Source organism: Buteo buteo, chromosome 7, assembly GCF_964188355.1.
Source record: "Buteo buteo chromosome 7, bButBut1.hap1.1, whole genome shotgun sequence".
NCBI classification, from domain to species: domain Eukaryota; kingdom Metazoa; phylum Chordata; class Aves; order Accipitriformes; family Accipitridae; genus Buteo; species Buteo buteo.
In genome coordinates, this window is record NC_134177.1 from 30,132,121 (window position 1) to 30,159,187 (window position 27,067).

General features: G+C 42.0%; 1 protein-coding gene and 2 non-coding genes across 8 annotated transcripts; all 3 read right to left on the bottom strand.

Annotated features, from left to right (window-relative positions):
* Positions 1-3,243: 3,243 nt before the first annotated feature.
* On the bottom strand, positions 3,244-25,953 carry ATG16L1 (autophagy related 16 like 1). Of its 6 annotated transcripts, none has more exons than XM_075032069.1 (19): positions 25,388-25,953; positions 24,382-24,475; positions 21,929-22,034; positions 20,302-20,375; positions 19,842-20,093; positions 18,906-18,971; positions 16,048-16,134; positions 15,237-15,293; positions 14,991-15,038; positions 14,188-14,290; positions 11,605-11,710; positions 11,421-11,491; positions 9,816-9,887; positions 7,680-7,800; positions 6,730-6,835; positions 6,065-6,214; positions 5,608-5,655; positions 5,139-5,240; positions 3,244-4,741 (listed from the first exon to the last, which is right to left on the bottom strand). In XM_075032069.1, exons 1-19 carry the CDS (start codon positions 25,500-25,502, stop codon positions 4,648-4,650), a joined length of 1,872 nt encoding a protein of 623 aa, XP_074888170.1. In that variant the 5' UTR covers positions 25,503-25,953; the 3' UTR covers positions 3,244-4,647. The 6 variants fall into 6 exon arrangements, with proteins under 6 accessions (XP_074888170.1, XP_074888169.1, XP_074888172.1 ...); XM_075032068.1 differs by having other exon boundaries at positions 16,048-16,137; positions 25,388-25,952; XM_075032071.1 differs by lacking the exon at positions 14,991-15,038 and having other exon boundaries at positions 25,388-25,952.
* LOC142033449 (small Cajal body-specific RNA 6) lies at positions 10,755-11,017 on the bottom strand. Its single transcript, XR_012651165.1, has one exon.
* On the bottom strand, positions 13,706-13,976 carry LOC142033448 (small Cajal body-specific RNA 6). The gene has a single exon (XR_012651164.1).
* Positions 25,954-27,067: the final 1,114 nt, after the last annotated feature.

Genomic DNA, 27,067 nt, shown 5'->3' on the forward strand with positions numbered 1-27,067 from the left:
ACCTTAACCCTGTAAGACTCTGAGGCTGAGGAGCAGCATCAGGAAAGGACAATGCTACACATGCCCTATTCTTACACTTCTCCCTATTGGACCTGCGTGAATGAATATACCGTGTTAGACAGACCATTGGTCTGACACTGTATGACCATCCTTGCAGTTTGCTTCTTTCCTATTTTTCTGCTTGCTTTCCCATTTTGAAACTGTTTCAAGAGTAGAAACAGTTTCTAGGGCCTATTTGGACACAACAAACTGTAGAAAAAGGAAATGCTTCCCTTAGAAAGCTGGAAAAAATGTAAGGTAGAGATTACAGACAGACTTTACATATATTAAGAATTTCTATGTTTATGAAGTATAGGTAGGTTTTCCAAGTCCAGAATAGTATTTGCTGCTGAACAGATACCCTAATCATGCTGTAGACGCAAATAAACAAACCAGCAAATAACATTAAATACCTTGCTGTGTTCCAAATGCCACAGAAGCTGCGACGGGACAAAGACGTGAACTGCTAAACTACTGAGGAAAGATGAATTCTCCACGCAGCTGTGTCCTATGCTTCTTCGCATCTACCAGAGGGAATCACTAACCTCTTAGCAAACAAGGAAGACAATTTGTAGGGGATCTGAAAGCACGTCTCTAGTTGCGTCCATCCAGGATTTCAAGAATTAATCCCGCTCCAAGAGCAAATATTGTACCTGGGCTAAGACTCAACTGGAAAGTGGTTAAGTCAGCAACATAAAGCATTACGTAAGGAAGCTCAGATCGTCAGTGAAGAGGTCTACAATGTCATGTTCACATGCTTCGTAGACTACAGACTTACATAGAACAGGATGGTTACTGAAAGCGGCTTTATTCTAAAGCTGTTTCTCTATCTTCTCCTTCCCAGGGTTGCAAGCCATCCAGCCTGATAAGAAGCTGAACAGACAAGAGCCATTTATGTAAAAGGGAGTTTATAAAACACCAAACCAAGTCTCTATAAATAGAGGTCATTATGGAGGACTATGAAACATTGAGAACCATGTATTATTCTCATAATCACTAAGCAGTTTATCTATTATTGCTCCACCAACATCCCATTGGCATGCTGATCCAAAACAGCATGTTGCTAGCTAGTACACCTCCCCTCGTTAATTTAGAGTGAAGCACAACATCCAAGATGTAAGATACAAGAACACAGATTTCAGTCAATTTAGCTTTTCTGTTCATGAATGTCCCAAGGATAGCCCCCCCCCCCCCCCCAAGAATTTGGTCTTGATATTATGCACAATATGTGTAATTTTTGGCTTGCAAGCTGCATAAACAGCTATAGCTTTCCTCTGGGCTGCATCTGTTAGTTTGATTAGATAGAGCACATGATATTCTCTCCACTTGCCAGCCTGAACAACACCCTCCATCTCAGGCAATGTTGCAGTCACAAATCAAGCTTGCTTTTTGCAAACAATCACCAACATTTGCCTGAATATAGTGGCCTGAGTACACAAATTATTCCAAAAAATGAACACAGAACCAGTGATCTTCAGCTCTTTCAGTGTTTTCCAAATTCCAGCAACATTTTATTAACTAGAGGTGGATTATTTGGAGAGCTTAATCACTACTCTGTTTAATCAACTCTGGCAAATACAAACCAGGCAGTCCTAAAACATGGAAATCCACATGTGCCCATGCTGCTGAAGGAAAGCAAGATACTGGTTTATAGGAAGTAGGGAAGAGACCCCAGAAATTAACCCACAAAATCAACATATTCTATTCAGTCACACAAGTGCAAAAGCAAAAAGGAGAGAGCTGGTTTTCTTAAGAGTTTGTGCTGCTGCCACTGCAGGATTATTAGTCCTTCAGAAGAGGAATGAGCATTCCTGTTATACCTGCAACTCCTGAGAGCCCACGAGGTGTGGGTACATGGCACTATTGCAAACATCTCCAGGGGACCTGGGAAGCAGCTTCTCCGTAACACATGCTTCCTAATGTACCCTTATGTCCGGAGAAAGATGCCCACCCACACCCTCCCTACACTGCTTGAAGGGCAACTCCAACTTTAGCAGAGAAACAGTGCAACAGCCACCTCTGCACAGCAGGTACCTTCGTTTTCTTTTCTTCCCTCTGCAGGTTGAAGCAGTAAAGGGGGCATAGCATAAACTATGAACTATATTTTGCTATAAACCATAGCAAAAAAAAAAAGCTAAAATTGGTCACTAGAATTTCCTACATACCTTGGTCCTGAGGAATTTTAATCCAAAATACTTAAGGTCTTAGCTAGCTAGCCATTATCCTTGAGTATTATTAACCTACTTCACAACAGCATCAACAGGCAAAACAAAGCCCTTTGTGTAAGGTCTGTGTCCATGTTGTAGAAAAACACAAGTATAGCAGCCTAAATTATAAACATCATAAACCTATTCTGATCCTCCTCAGCAGAGCCTGCAGTTTTATGTTAATCTCCCACTAATCTTTCAGCATGCTGACTTGCCACTTAGTGATCTGCTTTTCCACAGTAGCCAAGGTCACCTGGACTCTTGGTAGGTGCCTTTTACAAGAAGGACCTTCCACCACAGCAACAGGCAGAAGAAAAAGTATCTTGCCTTTAGAAATGCTTCAGAATGCCAATGTGAATCTTTTCTTTTTTGCTACAGTTCTCACTTCCAAGAGCTGCACAGAAGGCTTTTCTTATGAGAACAGGAGGGCAGTCAGCGATGGCTCTTAGTTATGTATGAAATTTGTACATTAAACAGCTGAAGGCTTTGCTTCCTTACTCTGAAGTAGGAACCAGAGCATTATCTTTGACAAGGTTTTTGTGTTTTTAAAGAGACATGCAACTCTTATTACTGGCTTAACAACTTAATAGGTAGCAGTCAAAGTATCACAGCAGAAAAAGCCTTCTAATTTCAGCAGTGTCTGAAATACAGATACTAATTTCCTCAATTCAGTAATTTATCCAAAACATCCAAGAATACATCAACCTTTCAAGGACAGAGGCACTTGTTCAATGTGGTAAGGCTTCCTTCAGCCTCAAGGCAGTATTCTTGAGACAGGGCAAGACCAGGTTGTATCTGTGGGACGTCCACCTTCAAGCTAAGAGCATTATCCTCTTTCCCGTTCTACACCAAATCCCACAATGCAGCTGAACAGAAATCCACAATTCATCAGAAAAACACAGCACAGGAAAACACATTTTCAGGTTCCCCTCTTTGCTCATTCAGAACAAGATCTCACACACAAACACACAAATAAATGAATCGGAACATTGTGGGGTTTTAAAAGCAGAACACAGGTTTATTTACAATCAAGTTCTTATGGGCAGCTGAATAAATAAAAACTTTGCCCCATATACTCTAATTCCCCTCTGCAGAAAGTGTCTGAACAAAAGGCTGGGTTAGAGAGATGCCTGTTAAAGCAGCTGCCCCCTAATCCAGCCCCTCCAAAGAACACACCTTAGTAAAACACTATCAGGAAAGAAGAAAATAAAGTGCAAATAAAAAGGCAATAAAACGCTGGTGGCTTGTCTTGAGGCCCAGTTGATGTGGAAAGGTTTGGCTGGATAAAATTACTCCAGGTCACTCACACCCAGCCACATCATGGTTTTGGATGCTTATAGAGGGACAGAGCCAAGACACTGCTCCGTAACACAGAGAGGGCTCCAGCGCAAACAGGAATATTGCACATGTGCCTAAGAAGGGGGCAAGTGGCCTGGAACTGCCAGCACCAAAACAATGGATTTGGGATCTAACCCCACTGCTCCCCTGTGTTCTACTGACAGCTGCCAGGACAGGACGGATGAACAGAAAAAGGGACCAAACATCTATACTCTGGTATTGAAGTCACATTATGACTACATTCTTTATCACAGCAGCACAGCAGAAGTTGAACTTCTTTCTCCTCACACCCAGTAACCAAACTGCCCATGGAGTAAAAAGATTTAAAATCTCCTGTTTTGCGATACCCAAGCTGTTGAAAGACATTTTAACAAAAGGGTGCAGAAGTCCTGAAGAACATTGCCTTAAGAACAGGTGAAACCGATATAAAGAGTTCACATGACAGTGTTGGAGAACCTGTGTCAGGATCAGAGCAGATCTGAACTGAGCTGATAACTCAAAGGCAGAGCTGCCAGAGCCACAGGAGACTCCCTTTAAAAGCTGTTCCAACACTTCAGACTGCCTAGGACCTGTCCACATTTCAGGATCTTCTCACCCCATGCCTGAACTAGGCCACAAGAACAGAACACAGGAGACAGAACATGTATTAAGTCAGCATACACAGTAACTTCTTTCCAACATTTCCAACTCCGAAGTGCTGTAGATACATTTGTGTGACAGGGTATTTGGCACAGCTGTCTGGTGAGGAATCCCGCTAGTATCTTCAGTTCCACTTGGCGCATAGATACTGCATATGAAGGCATGACTAAGTAGCATTCTCCATCCAGAACAGCTAATCCCTTGCTGAGTCCGAGTGCCACAGTGCAGTTACAGCCGTAAGAAGTCTCTGACTCAGACTCCTTCTCCATTGCTTTGGAACTTTCCTCTGGAAAGTGAAGCCCATGCGCTTGTTAATATCCCAACTCAGGATGGATCTGGGCTCGGGTCTCCATTCTGTTCAGCCATGGACCAGCACCACCATACACAGAGGCGCTGGACGCTCTGCCTTTCACCCTCCATCCAGTCAAAATTCAGACCACAGGACAGCCTTGTTTCCTTTGTCCACAGTGACCACATGGGCACCCGCTGGTGACCACGCGACTGCATTGATAGAAGAACTGAAATGGAAGCCAGGTGTAAGTTTACAAAAAAGCTGAATTCCACAACAGCACTTAACACTGGAATGAAATATTATAGTACTCTGACTATCCAAGCAAAAGCACTTTCTCAGCTCTCAAGAAATTCAGGCTTTTAATAGCCTAAGAGACACAGTTTCTTCAGAATATATTAAACATTTTATTAGAATCATATCTCAGTTTAAGAAGCTGAACAATAACAAACCTAACTTTAATTCAATCGAGAGAATACTGCCATGAATCCACAAAGACTCTGCATATTAAAAATTCTCACACATCAATATAAGTTGCAAAGCTGTGCAACTACAGTTCTTTCATAGCTCAGCAAGATTCACAACCCAGATCCCTGCTTTGCATTGTATGGCCAGCTTCCCCTCACCTGTGATGTTTTGCAAGCATCCTCTCCAATTTCCCAGTGAGCACATTCCAAATATAGAGGGCCCCATCAGCTGAACCAGCAGCCACATAGTTACCGTCAGGGCTATGAGATCAGAGAAGGTACAGAAGGCAGCGTACAATTTGCAAGTTCAGCAATTTATCAGCACACATCATCATTCCACCCGCAACTCCCTAAGCAAGCAACCTGGCATTAAATAATCTTTTAACAGTTACGTGTTAACAGCTGCTAACACTAAGAGGTGAAAGCACTTTGAAATCGAAAGTTTCTAAGACATTGGATCAACATCTACAGATATAGTCCATCTTGACCAAGAGGTAATCTTGGGCAAACCACAAACTCTGCCCCAGTTTTTCTAGCTGTAAATTGGGACAATGCAGCCAAGCATCAGGAATCACTCACTTTTGCTGGGGAAAGATTTATCAAACGTCTTGCTTATATCTGACCTTACCTGAACACAACTCTCGTCCAGTCAGAGCCACATTTGAATCCCTGGGCACTGAAAAGTTAGAATCAGATAATTGTAAAAGTCATTTATATGAAGATGGGCTTCCAGGTTCTCCCTAAAGATCTTGGTAAGGATTTCTACATGGTTCGGAATAAGCTCCAGTTTCCCTTTATCACAATTTGCATTTCTCATACACCCTCACCTCAATCGCATCTGAAGAAATTATTTCCTTTAGGCCAAAGACTTCTAAGCCAAGCAATCTTCTTTAAAGAGGCAAATGAAAAGATCCACCAGAGCAGATCTTTGCTGTTAGACACTAGAGAATTTTGCTACCCATGTAGAAAAAAAAGTTAGGAAACTGCTCTCTCCATGGAGATACTGAAAAAGCACTCCAATGCTGAGGGCAATCTGCAATCCAAAGTTCTGAAATTCATAATGTTCTTGTGGTGAACACACTCACCTGAATGTCTGCTTGACAGCACTAACCCGCAGATCAATGATCTTTAGCAGATCATCACGGGAACAGGTCAAAAGCTCTGTTCGCTCTGAGTTCAGGTCCAGAGCTGTGATTCTGCCAAGCAGCTCCAGTTCTTTTACTATGCTTTCAGTCCTAAAGACAAAAAAAAAAAAAAAAGAAAAAAGAGAGAAAGAAAAAAGGGTCCAGAAGCCAAACCACTGCATCAAAACTCTGACTTGTCCCAATGTGGAAGAAGAGGAGAAAAAGGATTACTGGTTTATTCTCACATTTTGGTTCTTTCCCAAGCTAGAGCTCACTTTGCAGAAAACATTTCCAGCCAATAGTTAGATACTACTTTCTTCCTAACCCCACCCTCTGAACAGCTAAGTAACACCTAGAATGGCAAGTACTGACCAATGTGCAACACTTACAAGAAAGCAGACTGCCTTTTCAGAAAAGAAACAGCATCCCCAAAATAAAAAATCCCAAACCTAAACCACCAAACAGTAATAAAAGTAGTAACAAAAGTCTCTTTCAATGGCCTTCTGCAACTCTTAAAACAGTCTTATTGGCTTCCAAGCTCAGGAAGAAGAGTTCCCTAGTTCAGATTATACTCAGACAGCAATCCCATAACCATTCCTACACTATAAGCTCTCAAATAGTTTTACCTGATGTCCCAGAAACGAATTTTCTTATCAAAATGTCCACTCATTACACATTGCTCAGTACATACGATGTCATTACAGCTAGATCCTGCAAACACTGTTTTTATACCTAAAAAGGATAAAACAATGGTGACACACCAAAATTTTTACTGTAAAAACTGATGAAAACAGAGAGAGAAAATAATCACTATACCACACACAAACATAGCAGCCACACAGAGCAGTGTCCAAGGAGTGCCACAGGGCAGAAACTTTGTCTTAGAATAATCCTGACTTAAGCCTTCAACAACCTCTCTGCCCTTCTCAATCTCCTTTGCTGTGGCTAATATCCCTTTAAAAGTTCCCATGACAGCTGCTTTATTTCCACTTGGTATTTGGACAGCTATAATTTGCTACTGTTAAACAACATGAAACTGTCTCCTTGACCTATGCTTGCAGTCCAGGTATCAAGCTAACCTTGAATCTCGACTTCTCTCTCCATGCAAGCAGGTTTAAGAGCCATCAGTAAGAAAAAAAGCCAAGGAAATGAGGGGTTTTTCCCAAAGAAAAATCTGGATCCTAGCATTTCCTGCATTTGAGATGTTGAAGTTTTTGGTACATTTCCAAGAGACATTTCCATGCACCTCAGGGTTAAAAACTCTGACCTGGCTCCAAGTTTTTATTGGAAGACAAACCCCCAGACTGGTAAACAAAGAACACTCACAGAACACAGCTGCTGTTAATGTAATAGCATTAACAGTGCTTCCTGCATACACATGATTTCTTATTCTTATTTCAGGTAACAGGCAGAAAGAATCCAATTACTTGAATAACAACAGAAGATGGCATAGCTGCTAGTTTTTGCTTTTTTTAGACTAGCAAGAAGATAAAATAACCTGGCTGATGTCAGACTTCCATTTACATTCAGTAGAAGCACAGAACATGGATGAAACACAGAAGTTAGGTTTCCTTACAAACTTTGCTGCGCAGGTCCCAGAGCTTGAGAGTCCGGTCATGACTTCCCGAAACAATGCGTGCATTGTCCAGCAAGAACTTGGCTGACAGAACTTTACCACTGTGCCCAGTCAGGGTGTGCTGAGGACAAGAGATTTACATGGTAAAATTGCAGTTCCACTTGCTCCCTTTCCTCATAGCTTACTAGTTCTGCTATTTAACAACACAAAGACAATCTTAAATCATAATTTGCATGTCTACTGCATTGCTTGGAGGAAAAAACCTCCTAATTAAACAGAGATTAACACTGAGCAGGAGTGTTAAGTACCACAGAGTTCACCCTGAAGCTGGGAGACACGGGTCACCTTTGGCTACAGTTTCTCTAACTACTCAGGGAACCTGAGAGCTCTCTTCAACACTCTGTACACCTACATTTCATGGACAGATGGTAACTGCAACACAGCCCTGCAGGAGCTATGAGGACAAGCGGTCAAAGCATGCTGAAAATGGAAATTGTGCCTTCAACTTTTTATAATCAGCTTCTTTCAAGGATACAACAGGGTATCTAGTCTCAACTGTTATTACATCTTCAAGCCTGAAAGCTGAGCCCACCAGAGATTTCAGAAAAACTTCCCTGCAGCAGTTTCTGTAACTGCAGGGGTAGGCTTTGTGGGGCCGAGAAGAACATGAACCACCTTCACTTCAAATTGCTGAATATTTACATACTAAATCACAAAATAGATAATGCATGACTGAAAAACAAGAGAGAAATCTTTGGTATATAGTTAGATTTTTTAAAAATACTCAAAGGACTACCCAATTACACAAGCAATCTGGGCTTGTGAAATACAAAAGAAAACCCCTTAAGAATGGAAAGGAACAAGAGCAAAGTTTGGAAAAAAGCAAACCTGATACACAACACAAAACTCTGAAAGAATGAATCACCTCATAAAAACCACTTCATCTTAAGAAAGGACACAAACTCCAGAAAGGATCTAAACTTTCGCTCTGCATCTCTCTTCTGCTCTTGCTGCACAGTCAATATGTACAGATATTTACATTTAAGTAGGGAGTTTGTTTACCATGATTTCAGCTTCACTGCCTCCTGCTCATGTGCAAGCCATGACAAATCCATACCATACACACTCGAAACAAAGAACGCACTATTTTACAGTGAATGGACTCACCAAAAGCTGGTAGTCACCAAGGACACCAAAAAATTACAGGAAGATACTGTAAAGCCAGGTGGATGTTTGTAGGGATAACTAACTTTTTGTACTGTGTAATCTATAGTCTGCTAAACTTTTATTCACTATAATTCACATCCAATAGTATGTTTCGCAACCAAACAGAAGCTGCAAAAGAACTTCTATTCTTCACTTTCCCAAATGACACCTCACATCTCCACAGTGAGAACTACCCAGTAAATTATAATGCAACTGTAGGTTGTAACTGACATGTGAAATGTCAGAAGATTTAGAACACCAAAGTATATCTTCCTAAAATTAAAAGGAAAAAAAAACCCCACAATAAAAAAACCTCTTAGAAAGCTGAAAAGAAACTTTTCTTTTGGTCAAAGGTGAATCCTTCTTTGAACTAGAGCTAAGTGTTGGAGGAGAATGTGAGTACAAAGGAGTTGGGAGGAGAGGAGGAATCTTTCAAAAGACATTGAGAATAAAGTCAAGCACTTTTAGGCTTGCTGCCTTTAACAGCCAGGCAAAGGACTCCTTTTCAAGAATGCTACTCCTGACTTAAAACAAAAAATCCTTCTTTGTCTTCTACAAACCCTTTGTCAGCAGTCCTCTCTGAGGCTAAAACATTGAAGTGGTTCTCTAGAAACCATAAGAAGCATTTAAATTTCCATAGAGGGGGGCCACACAAGTGTATTGGGTTACGTGTTAAGGTTTTGCTAGCAGGGGGGCTGTAGTGTGAAAATATGCAGTAACTGGAGCTTCCTGCAGGTTGCGCAGAGACCAATACTGTATTTTAGGTCTTGCTGTGAAGACCCTTAAGAAAATAAAGATCCTGTTAACAAAAAGAATTATTCAAAGTGTCTGTAAATGCCCAACTTGCAAAATTGCCATGTCCCTATTAGACAAAACTGGAAATACAAGACAGAAATAGCCTGAGCACTGCTTTGCCTTCAAGAAACTCACCCGTAATCGATTGTCATCAACTGTCCAGATTCTGCTGGCAAAGTCATTTGAAGCTGCTAAGAGGTAAGAACCCTGTGAACACAAGGTTAATTTAAAAGTACTTCTGCAAGTCATTATGCAAATTAAACTCAAAAGTATTTCCAATAAATCATTAAAACCATATTAGCGCTATATTGCCAAGGGCAAAAAAAGAACAAAACCAAAAACACAGTAGCATATACTACTAAGGAAAGCTAGAGTAAAAACTTTCAAAAGGCTATAGCTTTTTCTTCTCAAAATGTGACAGTGATTTGTAGAATCATGACTACAGATAAAAGGAACAACAATAACCAGCCCAGAAAGGACATTCTCCTTTCCCTTCTGCTGCAGCGAGGAAACAGGTTCTAGTTCACCCTCATCTATTGCAGGTTTTTCCTCTTTTTTGATTTTTCACAGTGAAAAAGCCCTGCATCATCTACCCCTACTGCTTAGATCAGCCTCAGAGTGGAGTTAGCCCAATTTTTGCAATTTTCATTACAAATCTAACATTTTAAATTAAGATTCAAAAAACTAAATCTGTCCAAGGAGAGATCAATTGACTTGTTCATAGCTTTAGGCTTAGGGCTCTTCCAAGTCATCCATGATGGAGAATGGACACCACAAGATTCATGCTTGCACTCCTGCCCATCCCAAAAGACTTTCCTGAATCCTTAAAGCCCATCAGCATTTCACCTCAGGCAGTTCTCACCTCAGATGTGTTCAAGCAGCTTGTCAAAATCAGAAGTAGTTTCTCCTGCAGATTAACAGTGCCAGCAAATCTCTAATGAGCTGCTCAATGTCCAAAGGAAGGATCCTTTTGGGCATGTATCAATGAAGTTTAGCACATAGAATCACCAAATGGAACAAATGATGTCAGCTTTGGTCTACTGTCTATGCAGTAAACCATTGTGTTATGGAAGAGGTCTCAGCAGAAAAGTCAGATCATGTGTCCAGCTATAACAATCCAAGACCCCAAACTCCTTCAAGTAAGACTGTTGGATGCTGACCCCAGTCACGTCTCCAATACTTCAGGTTAACATGAACTGAACACATCACAAGCTGTCAGCAAACATTCTGCCAGCCACACCATTACAGTGCCATGACTGGTGAGAAACTGCTGGGAGAAAAGGTCATGGAAGTGCAAGTCTTAGGATAATCAGACCTTTTACTATTCATCACAGACCTCAGCAGAGCACTTATGGAAATAAACTTCAGAGAAATAAAGCCTCAGTGTATTTGCTTCTTTTGTGCTGTTATGCCAGCTTTAGTGGGAAGCCGAAGACTGATTTCTTACTTTAGACAAAGCATAGTGTATTTTATTGTCACTTTATCATAATAGCCCATAACAGCCAATGTCTGAGCTGCATATCTTCTGAACTGCAAAGCAAAGATGAGAATTACAGACTGCAGCATATCAAATAAAGATCTTTTCTACACTTTTTAACTATTTGCAGTTACTTTCATAACTATGTTAACTCATTTCTTGGGTAACTTCTCAAAGTGTTAGAATGGAAATTGATAGCAGAGCACAACATAATTAATTTAATTTATTCCCAATCACAAACAGTGGATATTGCAGATACTCACAGCACTATCAAATTCTATGCTTGTAATCCCAGCATTACTACCAGAGAGGGAACCTTTGGGCTCACACCTATCTGCACAAAGAAAGACGAACAAAACTTAAGCAACGGATTAGAACAGAAGCTGACACAAAGTGAACTATGAGTTTGTTTAGCATCCCGCCATATCCCAAAGCAAAAGAGTTTACCTCCCAAGACTTCCCAAAGCTTAACCCTGCGGTCCATGCCTCCTGTTGCTAGTAACCGGGAGCCAGGGCTGAACTGCACTGCATTCACCTCCCCATCATGTGCATCCTAAGGAGTGGGAGGAACAGAACAGCCACCCAAAACGGAATTAGCATAGACCCAAAAAACCCACACATTAGAAAGCTACAGAACTTAAAGGTTATACAGAACCACAGCTGTCGATCTTTTGGCAGTACATAGGAAACAAAGCCACAGACTGAAACTCTACTATGGTTGACGGTATACAAACAGAGCAAAAAGGCTGATCCTTATCTAAAGGAAAAACAAAAGCACATAAAGAAAAACACTAGCAAGGACTCAACAGTGATAATAAACTGCCAGAAGCCTTATGCTTCATGAGTTTAGGCTTTATAAGGTAAGGCTTTTAAGTTACACCAGAAAAAAAATTAAGGACAGAAAATAGTAACAGGTGATATGCTGCAGAAGGAAACTAACTTTTCATTTCTCCATCTACAGCAAGCCATGGAACATGATACAATCAGTTCATGCAACCACAGAACACTCAAGTCAGGCTTGAGTTAGGGAGGTCTGCTAGAAAACAGCATAACAGATTAACTCCATTCATTTAGTATATTGGTGATAATGCTACTTTACATTGGTGATTAAGTAGTACCAGCACAGTCATGACAGCACCTTCTGTCACAGAGAACTTAGGCTTAAGCTGTGGTTCCTATCTGCAGGTGCAGTGGCACCCTTGCTTTCTCACAGCTTAATTTTTGAAGCTTGAGTCGGCCACTTAATAGTGATTCTTAACCTTTTAAAACCTATGAGAATTTTAAGATTCCTTCCTTCTTTTCCCCCTGTTAATTTCACAGCTTTATACTACTGACCCACACAGTATCAGTACCACATTCTTAATTCATTTGCTGCATTCCTTTTTAAGTATTTTCAGTAACTGGGCTTTCAAAAACAGTTTTTCTGGAAACTTGTTGCTTGAACTTGGTCTGCCAGCTCATATTTAGGGGTCACCACAATTCAAATCTGATCTTTCTACAAGAGCAGAAGAGCCATTCAGAACAAAACTGGTCAAAGGTCTTCCCTAGAAACTATATCCAAGAATTACAGCTGAAGTGACTACCTTCTCTGCCTTCCCAAGCCTGTTCTACTCATCTCTCCAGAAGTAAGGCCAGTGTGTTCCCTGTATCTGCCAAACCTCTGGCACAGAGTCCTTGCATTCATTCCTGGAATGCTCTGCTGGACCTAGACATGTCCTCACACTCCACCTGGGCTCCAAACACAGGAGCTAAAACATAACACAGATCATCTCCAGAAGGAACATATGGATACCCATGAAATGAGCTGTGACATTTTCCTTCTAATATTGCAGTGCTAACCACGCATCACCTCCGTACTGCCACAGTCCAACAGACTTTCTACTACAGCTGTTCCTACTCCTGCTGCAAGATGGGGAATTGGAATGGGACAGACTAGGAGTCAGCATAGTCTACTGTGGTTTGCCCCTCCATGTGGGGAAGTCAGGCTGCACTACTCTTGGAATTTCAGATGACATCACAGAAGATCAAGAGAAAGGTGAAAACAACATAACCTCTCACATGGTTCTTGAAAACCTCACATAAATAGCTTTGTAATACCTTTTATGATGAAATTAGCCAGGATTTACATCTGTTGATCAACTGTACTTGCTGTATATAGCCAGAGGAGGACAGAGGTTGCAACACATACTGAAGCCATAAACACCTCCTCTGATGCTCCCTATTCAAGCCAGCTCCAGGCTATCAATTAAGTTATGACCCTGCTCTCACTTAAGGTAACATTGCTATTCCCTCCACCCCATGACTGCCACTAGAGAAGATGGTAACAGGGCAGGCTAAGAATACACAAGTCTCCATACTGCAGTGAGCCACTCTATTACTCTGGATAAAAAAATCAAGTCATTTCATATCCATGAAATACCCATATCCAGAATTGGAGTGCCTGAGAATGCTGAAGAGGAATGTTAAAACAAGTAGCTGCATTACAAGACAATTTACCACAATATCTTTCATTCAAAAAGCAATGCCCTTCACAGAAATTTATAAAGGAGGTCTCAGCTTGAAAACTTTAGATCACACACAACAAATGAAAACACCCCACTACCACCAGCTCCTCTTAACCAGTTCTGTTGGATGACATTCAGTGCCACAACTCCCTTCACTGTGGAGAACTGGAACTGAATTAATCCTAAACTGTCAGCAATCTCTTCCTCAGTCAGAGCTCTACTATGGCATGACAGAATAGGGACTGCTGGGAGCCAAGAGGGTAATGGAGTGCAATTCCCCTGTGCCCTCAGACCTTTTACTAGTCATCATTGACCTCAGTAAGACAGATATCAAGCACATTGGCTCTGAGAAGCATTTCGGCTAAGAATTAAGTGGGATGAACTATGCTAGCAAATGAAGAATTCCTTCTTGTTTGGCGATGTTAACAGAAAAAGTGTTAGGAAATCAGTTCCCACACAGATACAATTCACTTCCTCCAAAGACAGCAAAAGGAATGGTAAAACCGAGAATTCCTTCTATACTTACAAAGACACATATGGCAGTAGTGGGCACTCTCACTTCTTTACTGGCACCTGGATGAGGCTCTACGTTATCCTGGGGAGCAGGGAACGAGGACAAAGAACGTCTCCTGAGATGAAACAAAGTACAAATATTTTAAAACAAGAAGTGAATACTGCTTCTCTTGAATTCATCCAGATCTGTACCTGTCACTTAACTACACTGTACAGTGATTAAAAAATGGGGGGAGGAGTTTTTTTAGCTTTCTCTTATCCCATCTTTCAAAAACTTACATTTATCATATAACACTATATCCACTTGTGGCTTTAGATATTTCACAGTACACCAGATAAGTTACCTGAACTGATTACTGACCTCATTTTGGAGCAGTCTTTTTTTAATAGGAAAGATAAACATGGAAATGACTGCAGCTGAGTTCAGCTGGAGAGTCTGCAGCTCCATCGTTATGTTTAGGGAGACTCAACACCATTGCAGCACTACATCCCAGGCAGCAAAATGCTCCATTTAAGCAAAGACCATCCACCTAATGCAGAGCTTAACTTAGAAGGACTGCCTCCGTTCTGGATACTAACCACAGAACCCAACAATTTATTTTAAATAACCCTATTAAAGGAGCAAAGTGCAGTGGAAAGTAAGAGCAAACCCCATGTATTCTCTCCACAAAGATGGGCTTGTTGGCTCTCTAACTGTAGATAGTTTTAGCCAGTGTTACCAACATCTGAAAACTAATCAAGATAATGCAGCTGGGTTCCATGTTACTTCAGTGGAATACATTCACATGCTGGACTAAGAGCGGATAATGTTTTCACCTGGCAGCATCAGAAGATTGATGTCCCAAAAGGGGAGACTCAGACAGACTGGAGGGAAAGGTCAGAGGTCAGCACACGGCAAGATGGAAGAAACAGGAAGTTGAGGAGAACAAAAAAAAGAAAAAAAGAAAGGCAAAAGCTAGAAGAAAGGCTGAAATTATTTGTTCGTATTCCCTGCATCACCAAGATTTTGGTGTACACTGAAACCAATATACAAAACAAAGAGGTGAAAGTGTTCTAACCTACCCAAAGATATTAGTGATAGAGTCCAGAAGGCCTCCAGCTGGCTGGGAGAGTCGCTTACTGAAGGAGGGGAGGACAGGTTTAAACCTTGTGAATAGCTTCTCCACATAAAGATCAATACAAACACATTTCATAGCAACAAGTCTCTGGAAAGACTCCCCCCGCTGCAGACTCAGTCCGAAGACAGAAAACACCAAAGGCAGGCATCCATTCAAAAGTCACCAGTAACTAAAACTCAGAACATAATCTGTGAGTGAAGTTTCTTCAACTTCCCTCAACCTCCACCCTGTGAATTACTGGTTTGAGATATAAGTCTGCCAAGTCTGAAGTTTCAACCAAATCAATCTATGCTCTCATACAGCTACCTCTTACTTTCCACTCACTGCTATTTTAGAGAAAGAAAAAGATGCATTTAATCTAGGTGAAGATTATTTTCAGCATTTCAGCTAAATCCCAAAACCCAGCTATTTGCAAAGTCACATTGATATCCTGTATACTAACAGGGGCATAATACAACAGGCACTGTAATACCCATGTTGTTGTCTATTTTGTTTTTAAAACTTTGTTTTTAAGATTAAACACAATTTTTTCAGACACTAATTTAGTTAAAACAGCAAAGGAAAAACAGCATATCTAAAACACAGTTAACAGAACACAGCACATGAGTTTCATACTGCTCTGGTGGAAGTATTAAACTGTGTTCCAGCTAAAGACAAGTAAAAACCCTAAGTAACATTCCCAACATTGTTCCAACTCTCTTATACCCCTTGTTCTTCCTCAGTAACATGGTACAAAAATCTCTTGGTCTACAAACCTGGATGTTCGGCTGACAGCTCGCACTGGAGATGTCTCCTCAGCCGTGTCAGAGGTTTCATCCGCAAGTACTTCAATATCATCATCCCTGCTGAAGTGAGAGAAAACACTTTGTTTTCAATCAGCGAGAGCTTCTTATGGAAACCACCCAGTGATGTATATGAACTGAATGGACAACACTGTTCCAGGGTCTGTCGGTGTCTGCACTCAACCCACATCTAGGTTTATTTAGCTGTAGTAACATGTACGTAGGTCCAGACAACACAAACACTGATCCAGCCTTCACTGCCAGATACTACATTCAACACAAAATGTCTGAAAACAAGTACGTGCAGCACCTAAATTTCAGGTTTTTTCTTTCCAGCTGCCAACTACACTTTTCACCAACAACAGGGATGGATTTCCACCTCACCCCGTATATTTATGTTGCCAAGCATCCTTTCCAGATTCTCTTTACTACCAGCATTATATTTCAGCTTGCAGCACTACATACAGCATTATAATGATCTACCACATCTGAGCAAGACTTTGCTACAGAGTGAACTACATTTGCTGGAACAGTTACAGAACAGCAAAAACATGCATTATTGCAACCCCAAATATAGGTGATACCCTATTTTCATAGCACGTTTTTTGCTGTTCCAAAGCAAAGTAGTATTAAAAAAAAAAGCCACAAGAGTTCAGACTTTCCTTCTTCATCCACACAAAAAGACATCCTGGTACTTTCTATACTGTTGGACTTCAGGTGCTGCTCCATTAAGTACAAGGGATGTTTTTGGTTCTCTTCATTAAAGTGTTGGTGTACAACTGCAAAAGTGTGAGGTTCCAATACCATAGATTAATCCAGCTAAACTACTCAGCTAATACTACAATGTTTTTCCCCATTATTCATCATGGGCTCTGACAGTCTAGTATTTTTTCCTTTACTGCTGATTTTATCTTCACTGCTGATTTTGCAGGACAAACTATTTTTAAACACACTCTATCAACCTGATGCCATTTGACTGAACAGGAAGTTTAAACTCAGCATTTAAGTAGGAATAAACTGATTCCTGCCATCAGATAACACTCAGCTGCAAAAGAACTGAAGAGCATGGGACCATTTTTAATCTCTCATTTCAGAATATAGCTCAAACTAAGTTCTAAGATTTTGGAGGACAGTATATATGAAAAGGCTATGGAAAATATATACTCTGATTCAAAGTATCAGGCTGGTATTTCAATAAAACACTATCAAGTTCTTCTGATATTTTTTTTTTTAAAATCTAAAGTTTGAGCTATTAAAATTGTATGTAGCAAAAGAACTTTCCTTGTTAACTTAACATATTTCTGAAGTGAATATAAACACCAGAGCACACTCCTTGAAATGCTGCTATTTTCCCCTCCAGTAAGCAGCACTTTTACACAACACAAAACTTCTAAAATTATGAAATCAGAGGGAATAAAAAACGTTTGTTTGGTTGTTTTTTTTAAACAAGCTTCTTTTTACCTTCTCAGTGTCTCATATCAAATCATTTATGAAACACTGAGACCATTATGCCCACCACAACAGGAAGTAAATTATTCAAGCTATTGTACTACAGCTACCTCTGAGCTCAGCTCTATGATAAGAAGGCTTCACTTTGGGTAATGGAGAGGAAGAAGCTTAACAGGGAAATTGGCCACAGACATTACATGTGTGTTTCCCCTCTCAATGCAGCCTTACTTATTGAAGAGTTTAATATTCTAAGATACTCTATGTGCGTTTACATCAAATAATGCGGACAAAAGGGATATCACTATTCTTACGAGCTGGGAAGTCCGTCCTCTGGCTTAGGACTGTCCACTGTACTGCTGACCTCTGTGTCAGAGGCATCTTGTCATGGAGAATCACACCTCAATAAACTAATGGAATGGAGGCATTTAAACATTTCTTTTTAAAAAAAAAGCAAAGCAAATTGTGCTAACTAGTTGTATATGCTACAAGTTCTCTCATACTCCTCTTACACACACCCTTCCTACCCACTCCAGACTTTTGCGTGGGCCTTCTTCCAGAGCAGATACATTGCTCCCATCATGTGCAAGGACATGCAGCACAGAGACCCAACATGATTACATGATGCTAATACAAAGACAACAGATACCAAGAAAAAGCCTGCACACTGCTCTGGCACTGTGTTCTGAAGATTGTCTCGGCAGTTTCCAGTAACAATGCAGCAGGTGTAGTTTTTCTGGATTTGGCTAACACAAGTGCCAATAACCTTATCAACCTGGTGCAAAGCACCTATACCATCAACTGCCCATTTCAGTCAGCTGATATTAAATATCACTCAGGAGTAAACATAGCAGCAAAAAGAACAAGACACTAGCGATATTTATCACTGGCTTGCCAGGAAAAGTAACTCCACATCTATCTTTTTCCTACAGAATAAATCTCTCCCAGCATGGAAGTGATCAATATATTTTCACCCACTTTTACTTACTCAGTACCTGTTCCTATAGGAAATCCTCGAACACGTTTGTAGTCTAGCACTTGAAAACAGGTATGTCCGCAGTATATTGTTTAATGACTGAAGAACTATTTTGAAGACCAAAGGCACCACATTACAAATGTTTTTATGCTGAGATAATAATATATATTTACCGTAGTAACCATTTCTAGGACTTTCAGTCCAAGCATCTATTTTTAGTCATAACAGAGCTCCTTCTTCTGGAAGTTCAAGTAGGGAGAGTTACTGTACATTTTTTACTTCACACCAAAGTTTAAACTCTCCTCTACATCACCAAATTTAGACATGACAAAGATACCATTTATCATGCATCTGCATAAAATTGAAGCATGAAGTAATGAAGGAGATCCTATAAATCAAGGCTGCTTACGGTTCAACAGGCAGGGGTTCTTTGGCAGCTTCTGCTAGCTCTTTCTGCAGCCTGGCTTGTCGTCTCCTAAGAAAAGGAAAGCAAGATTACTTTAAAAAAAGCTTCCTTAATCCCATTCCAAAGCCTGCACAGTTTTGATAGGCTTCATAAGATTTAAAAAAAAAAACAAACACAAACCAAAAAACAGATCAATGCCCTAATTTTATCCTGCTGTTCAAGATACTCAGTGCAGGAGAAGCAGTCTTCTTACTGTGAATAGCAAAGACAAGATCAATCAAGTGAGGCAATAAGGCAAAGTGTACCTATGGTCCTTTACGGCCCATGAATGCAGACTTGATTGGAGTGCAAGACCTTGCAAAAATAATGATTATGTTACAGATAATACAAAACTGTCAAGTACTATGAGACTTGTATTATAGCTCTTAGTCTCGAAGTACTCTTAGATGGCAAGTAAGCTGAAGCCATTAAGAATAAGAAAAATTATTATTTTGCAAGGAAAAACACACCTTATTTTTGCAAGTTATACGTAGCTCAGTCTCATGGCAGCTGCTCCTTTTAGCAGAAAGCAAAAAACACTTAAGGTGGTTAAGTCAAAAAAAGATAAAACTAGAGGTAGTATCAAGATGAACAAGAACAGTCCAAATGTAATACCAGAAAAAAACCCTAGTTTCCATCTGATTTATGATCTTCAGGCCATAGTTAAATGTTGCTCAAGAAACAAAAGAACATGTTTTATTCATTTAAAAGACAGGAAAGCTTTTGCAAAGCATCTGCGTTGGCCAGAAGAAGGAACACAAAGTTCTGGAGTCTCATTGTGTTGTGCAAGAATACAGATATCTCTGAGATCAAAACTAAATCTGGTTTTATCCTATGCACTCATAAGTATTCAAAAATATATTGGGAAGTAGTTTATCAAATAGAGGTCATCGGTCTCACCTTGAATCCTTTTCATTTTCTGCATTCAAACGATTAGCTTCTTGTGCTTTCTCTGCCATCCAACGTGAGACCAGCTCCTGGTTGTCTTCAGTAGTTTTCCTTAGTTTCTCCTCCAAGGCATTGAAGGTGATCTGGAGAGCATCATACTCATCTTTCAGTGTCTGATTAGCTCGCTCAAGATCTTGCAGTTTGCTACGCAATTCCTGGCACTCTGTCTCCAGTTCAGAGATCTTTTGCAAATATTCTGCAATCCTGGAATGGCAACAAAATACACAAACCAACGAGGACCTCCTTTGGGACCTATACCATCATCTTTGTGCTATTTGTACAATGCCATGCCTAACAAAGGAATTTTTAGCCCATGGCTAGGACTCCTAGAGACTATTATAACACTAATAAATAACTCAACCAGAAGCCTGGGTCTCATACCAACCACTCAGATGAAACAGTTCCTACTCACTTTGCTTCATTCATCTGCATCTCTTTGTCCTTCTGCTGCATTTGGTTATTCAGATCAATTACAGATTGGGCCAGCTAGGGAGAGGAGAAAATTACATTACAAAATGCAGGGATACCAGCTGGTTAACACACACTGAGCAGCAACCAGTGAGAGTACAGACCATACTAACATTACAAGCGTGAAGCGTATCTTTCAGGTCTTCTTTCACAGCTTTCTATACAGATCTGTTTACTGCCCCTATCACACAGGTCATTAAATCAGGGAATCCACTTTCAAAAATATGTTGACAAAAAGTTACTGTCCTTCAATATCTCAGCCTCTTCCTTCAAAAAGTTTCTTTAATAAAGTCACATCAAACAGAACATATATTAGGAAGAAATTTTATTTATTAAAGTAGAAGAAAAATCAATACTTGGCAATTTTTACTTTCTGTAAGTAAACCAACAAATAAGTACTAACAACCAAGCAACAAATCTTCCTGTATGGCCAGGACAACCTTAGGAGACATGTAGCTCACATATTGTAAACACAGGTTTCATGAAGAGTTTTCCCACAAAGAAAGTTGCTGGTGGGATCTCTGCAGCACACAGGAAATGGAGGGGCAGAGGGCAACACTAATGAGCTGCTGCTGCCGCCAGCTCACAGCTACCCAGTCAGTGGAGCAGCAGCAAGCCCCACAGCATGCAGAGCCGCAGCTGCCTGGGGAAAAGGAAGACTTGAGTTTTGAGAAGAGTGCCTGCCTGGGTAGGTGGCATAGGATACCAGGTTGGGGGGAAAGAAGGAATTCTCAGGGCTTTGACTAGTCAGTGCACGCCTCCTGTAGAAAGCTGTCTCCTCTTTGAAAAGCTCAGAATTACTGACACTAGAGCTTCTCCACAACTCCAGTGAGGTGTGATCAAAGAAGAATGATAACTTTTTCCAGGTCACTCCCACTTTCTCCCTATAAAAATCTGCAGTGCCATTCAGGTATTAGCTCCTGGACTCATTCAATCCACCACTGTGGTTCTTGAAAACCCAATTCTACCAATGAAGCCTCCACATCTTCCCATCAAAAAAAAAAAAAAAAGCGCAGCTTCTCCTCTCTTCCAGGCCCAAGTCTCATATCTTATCATATCTTACAGGACTCCTGGGCTCCCTACTGCATCTACATGGCAGAACCAGCTCTCCCTTTTCAGTCTAACACCATGGCACTTTCAAACTTTGCTTGTTTATTTTGTCCACTCTGTTATAGCAGTGGTCCTGCAAAGTGAGACAAATGAAACTACACACAGCCCCCTATTCTCTCACTCATTCAAAGTCTTTTCAATGTAGAACTAGTGGTCACGCACAGCTTTAAACTGGATCAGTTCCTTCCTCCTCTAATAAATACAGTTAAAAACGTATTCATGAAACACAAAATTAAGCACTTCTTAAAAATCGTGCTAGGCTGACAATGTAAGATCTTAACTCCTGGCAGCCAATTTTAAACACCAACCATCTCTGGTTTATTTTAATCATCAACATGGGGAGCTTAAAAAGGCTGTACAGAAAACGAGGAAAAAAGATGATGAATAAGCTTGGTAAAATTAAGGTCATATTCACAAAGGGCCATGTATGGACCATACAGAACACAGGAGAACTTTCTAACCTCGCCACGTTTCTTATGCAGCTCTGTCAGCTCCTCTTGATGCTTTATCTTCAGCTGTGCCAGTTCCTGCAACTGAGCATCATTCCATGTGCCATCATGTCCCGGACTGGAGTTTGAGAGAGAGGAAGAAGAGATGTCACAAACTAGAATTCAATTGCTTCTGTGCCTTTGACAGTTAGTCTCAGGACATTACCTTCCTTGGATTTTCTATACTACATCAGAGATACAGGTCATTCATAATAAACTAAATCACAGCTAGCTCCCCCACAACATACTTCTCACCAACCAAAATGCCATTATATAGTACTGGAAAATTAAATTTACTGAGGACTTGATTCACCTTTTTGTACATTTATAAAACAGAATTCAAATTCAAATGAAAGATAACTAGCCTTTACTTAAATTTGCATGAAGACAACTGAGTCTTAAAAGCACACTCTCCAAATTCTGGAATAATTACAAATATTTTACCACCTCAAATTTGTTTTGGAGGGAGCTGGTGGACCTTGAAGATGCTAGATATCTGGAGAGAGCATAATACAGGGCACAGAACCAAAAGCCAGGGAACAAAGGGTATGTTCCCAGGCCCTTGGGTTTATAGTCCCAGGTGTTACAAGTTGCTTCTCCATTGTCCTATGTTCTAGCCTCTCACTGTGTAAAGGTTTTGGGGTGTTTTTTAATTGTGTTTTACAACACAGTGGTACTGTGACATAAGCTGGAATTTCTACATACCAGAAGAACCATACAGCACCCCCAAGCAACTATGATTGTAGCATTTATCACTCATGTCTTTGAAAGCACAGAGACAGGAAGAGAAGTCAGTTTTTTAAAAGCATATACACACATATACATATCACGGACACAGACTTTGAGCAAGTTAGCAGCTATATTTTAAATTACAGCTTTTAAAAATAATAATTTTAAGTTCATCACTATTATACCACAAACAGAACAAGATAATTACAAGCATCTGTTTCTGCAGTCATTCTGTGTTATAACAGTCCAGTGGGAAAACAGATAATGCACTCAGAAGCTGAAAGTTCTCAGTGATATCAGTAACTTAATGCTCTTCTCAAAACAAACAACACATCACTGAACTAATGCTGTACTAGAAGACACTGCATTTCCAAAAAAAATGTATCCAAACAGATAAGAAGCCAAGTCCTGTGGTAATATCCAACACATTCTATAACTCTAGCTATGCATACATCTATAGCCAGAACTAGATACTACTCCTTGGCCTAAAGGTAAGTAAAAGCATTTTTCCTCAGCTATCTAGGGTTAGGGAATTCATTCTCTTTCAAAAAAATGTCATATCCTGAGGACAGTATCAGAATTCAGCTTAGTATTCACTTTGATGATGCTGTTTCTGTGCATTTCTTCTCATCCTTGTCTACTCCAGCCTCATCTCTCAGAGTAGGTGTTCAACCAGAATCAGAATCCCATAAACTAAAGATGGTTCAAGACAACTGCAGTCATCAGAAAGTTTTTGAGAACTTTCACAAGTGTTAACTCCAGCCTGCTGGCCAAATGCTGACATTTTGCCTGCAATTCCTGTAAAATCAGGAGTTCTTCTTTCCTTACTAGCACACAATAGCCTTAACTATTTTTATTTTGTATCCTAATTAGACACATACATGCAGTTTTGCATTATATAGTGAAAAGAGCTTCCAACAGAGGAATCACTTCCTGCAGAAGTAGGAAATTCCGAGCTACTTAGCCCTGCCTTTTCTTCAGCTACACCAAGAGCAGAACCCAATAGCCTTCACCTGATGGGATTTACATGCTGTCCAGACAAAGGACACACTACTAGCATATTGGTTTGCTGTGGATTCAAATGCCAACAGAATAAGGAGCATGACCACTGCCTGCAGCACTAGAGTGCTATTCCCATATTAGACAAAGTTTCCTGAAAAAGTCCTGCTAAAAGCAGGCAGAAGACACATTCTTTTTAGCATATGGTGCTTTTTTAGGACTGACACTTCACAATCTTGATTTTCTTCATTCTCCCCTTCTATGTGATAACACAGATTGAAAGAAACTAAGACATTGGTTTCTCCCTGCACTGCAATGCTTGTAAGACTGAACAATTTCAAACATCATATCATAATCATCAGGAACTAACACCAGGCAAACATTATAAGCATTACAAGGCAAACAGATCAGAAGCAGAAGCTCGTTCTGATCCACCTCCATACCTTGAGTTTGTGATACATTAATTTCTGTCCAAAACTTGGTCAGATCTTTCTGCACTGTATAGTGTAAACATATTGTAACTTTATCGCATGTTTAGAGTTAGTTATAATTTATTTTTAGTTCCACAGATTTCCCAGTTGGTTTTATCCCAAGTTACTGTAGTAACCTAGAAGTTGTTCACGTAATGCATCAAACAGTGGTTTAGTTTACAGTGTGTATGACAGACAGCTGACTGACAGAAAAGGAATGTTAAATACCTGATCTCATGTCTGCTCTGCACGTCATATTTTTCTGCTTGAAGTTTATCAGCCAGTACTGCATGAAGGTCCGACTTCTCTAGTAGCTTGTTATCTGAAAGGGCAAATAACGCAACTAAGACGACAACCAAAAAGCAAAACCAGATTCCCACCCTCTTCTTCTACCAGCTAAGATCTAGTATCTTTAATTATTCTAACACAACCAAACATTATGTAAGCCTCCACCACATTAGCATGCACTCATCTTTGATGTCAGCAGGCTAAGATGGTATTCAGCTACAACTCCAAGAATTCCTCATTAATCCAGATGCTGTGTGGGACTGGTCTTACAAAAGTTTAATAGAGAGACTGCTCAAATGCATTGCTATCTGCTACAACAGGTGGAGTTCAAAGTTCAAACTCTTTATAGCCCCTCAGATGATGGCAACAAGGAAACAGACCTGCCAGAGAACTGGTCATATCCAACACTGCACAGTCCTGCTGAGGGTTGTTTGCTTTTCCCCCTGTAACATATAGCACCTCAGCATGTGAGCCAACAGCTGTTGGGTGACCATCACTTCCATTCACTCCTGTCATAACTGAGGCAGGAGAGAGATGGGCATGTTAAGTGCTGGGTAGAAAGCACTGGCCCCTGAATAGCTCCAAATTTTACACAAGATCATGAACATGGTCAATAGCACCATTGTTCTCAATTCCACAAACATCTGAGTGGGAATTGTGCAAACAATTTAGACATTCAGTCACTGTCCACAGCAGAAACTCCCTTTAGCCTGTGAGGGAGCTGAGGGAAGCAACAACTTCACTTTCCTCAACAGCATAGAAAAAAACGCCAACATTTCTCAGTTCTAACAAACATCTCGTAAACACTCTTCTGAAAACGACACAAGCGAGGCCTCGGGGGCCCTCTGCCACCGCGTCTTTCCCGCTGTCCAAGGAGGTGGGGGAAAGGAAAGCGCCCCTCGGCCTCAACTCCGCCGGGAGAGCCGCGCCGCCGCGGCCCACTTACACTGCCCGATGATTTCCTCGAAGGCCTGCCGCTGCAGCCGGTCCCGCCGCCGCAGCTCCGCCGCGATGTGCCGCTTCCAGGGGGGGAAACCGGCGGCGCGCAGCCCCGACGCCATCTCCGCGGCGCAGCGGGAACGGGCAGCGGAGGCGAGCGCCGCCCGGGCCGCGGCCCTCGAAGGGTGGCCGAGGGGAAGGGGAGGCGGGTCGGAGCGCCGGGAGGCGGTGGGAGGTGGGTGTCCGGCCCGCGGCGGGGCGAGCGCGGCGGCGAGGAGCGCCCTCTCAGAGCCGGGGCTCGGCCGGCGGCGTGGCCCGCAGCCGCCGCCCCACGCCCGCCATAGCGCTGCGGCCGCGCTCTATCAGGGGCCCTCGCCCCTCAGCGGCGCACCGCAACAGCGACAGCAGCTGCCCCGCCACTGCCAGGCGCCGCCCTCCCCTTTCCGGCGCCGCTAGGCCCACTACCCTTGTCCCCGCGCCGGGCAGAGCCGCGGCGAGGTCGGACTGCAACTGCGGGGTCGGTCTCCTCCACCGACCGGCGGGCGGACGGGCGGGCGGGCGGACACCCTTCTGAGCGAGGGGGGGGGCCTCGCGCCGCGCCATTTTGTGCCCCCCTCCCGGAAGCGCGTTCGAGCGCTGCCGCCATCTTGAGAGCGGCGAACTACGTCATCCAGCCCGCGCCGCCATCTTAAGAGGGGTCTACCCACCCCCTCAGAGGCGCATGCGCATGGTCGCTGTCGTCCCCTCGGGCGGTGGCTGCTCCTTGTCTGGGGCAGCGGCCGCACTGCGGGAGGGCGGCCCGGGGCTGTCTCAGGGGGAGCACGGCACCTGCCATGCCGGCCGAAATAAGTACCGACAGCCACGGTTAGCGAAGGGGGCACCGGCGTTCCTCCGGCGCCTGGGGCTGCCCCGCTCCCGCCCTTCCCGGCGGCGCCTGCTCCGGGGAGAAACCAAGACCCTCTGCCCGCCCGCCCTCCCCGCCGCCGGGGCTGCTCTCGCCGCCGGCGCCAAGGCTGCTTGTGGCTTTGGACAGGGGGCCAGGAGTGGGGTGTGTTAGGCGTTGAACACTCAGTCCTTGTGAGGTGAACCGAAAGGAGGTGAACGCCTGGCGCCCCGACAGCGCGGCCCTAACCGAGGTCACCTGTCCGGAAAAAAATCCTGCATAGCATCCCTTCTTCCCCTGTGCATCTGAATTCAAGGTGACTCAAAGAAGTTGATATGCTTAATGCAACTTGTCTTTTCCAACGATCGGAGTGTGGAGAGTGCCACAGGTTCACTAGGATCTCCTGAAACTTCTAATTTTAAAAAGGGGGGATGAAAGGACACAGTTTCCGAAAGCATGACTCATAATATACATAAATAGCTTCCCTGAAAGAATAACAAAAGCTTTTGTTATTATGTCACCTAGCAGAGCCAAGAAGTATGTGACACTTTGATGGGGCTTTGGTGAACTAAACGACTGGTGCACACGTGGCACCGAGGGCACGTACTGGCTTACCAGCCATGACTTTAACATTCATGCCTTTGCCTTTTATTTCTAAAGTAAGATTATTACTGTGAATGAGCGTTAAATAGTTACTAAAAGCTACACGGCTAGCAGAAGGGTGATGTGCCGCATCGCCCAAGGTAGAGACCTGCAATACTATTTGTTGGGTGGTTTTTGTAGTCTTTTCCCCAAATCTCCACT

What these genes read in the sequence shown, in the direction of transcription:
- ATG16L1 (XM_075032068.1), bottom strand. Translation starts at nt 25,502, where the DNA reads ATGGCGTCGGGGCTGCGCGCCGCCGGTTTCCCCCCCTGGAAGCGGCAC. An exon ending in GCTTTGGGAAGTCTTGGGAG is followed by an intron (nt 11,492 to 11,604) that starts GTAAACTCTTTT and finishes TTCTTTGTGCAG; the next exon opens with ATAGGTGTGAGCCCAAAGGT. An exon ending in GCATAGAATTTGATAGTGCT is followed by an intron (nt 9,888 to 11,420) that starts GTGAGTATCTGC and finishes TTGTGTTCACAG; the next exon opens with GGTTCTTACCTCTTAGCAGC.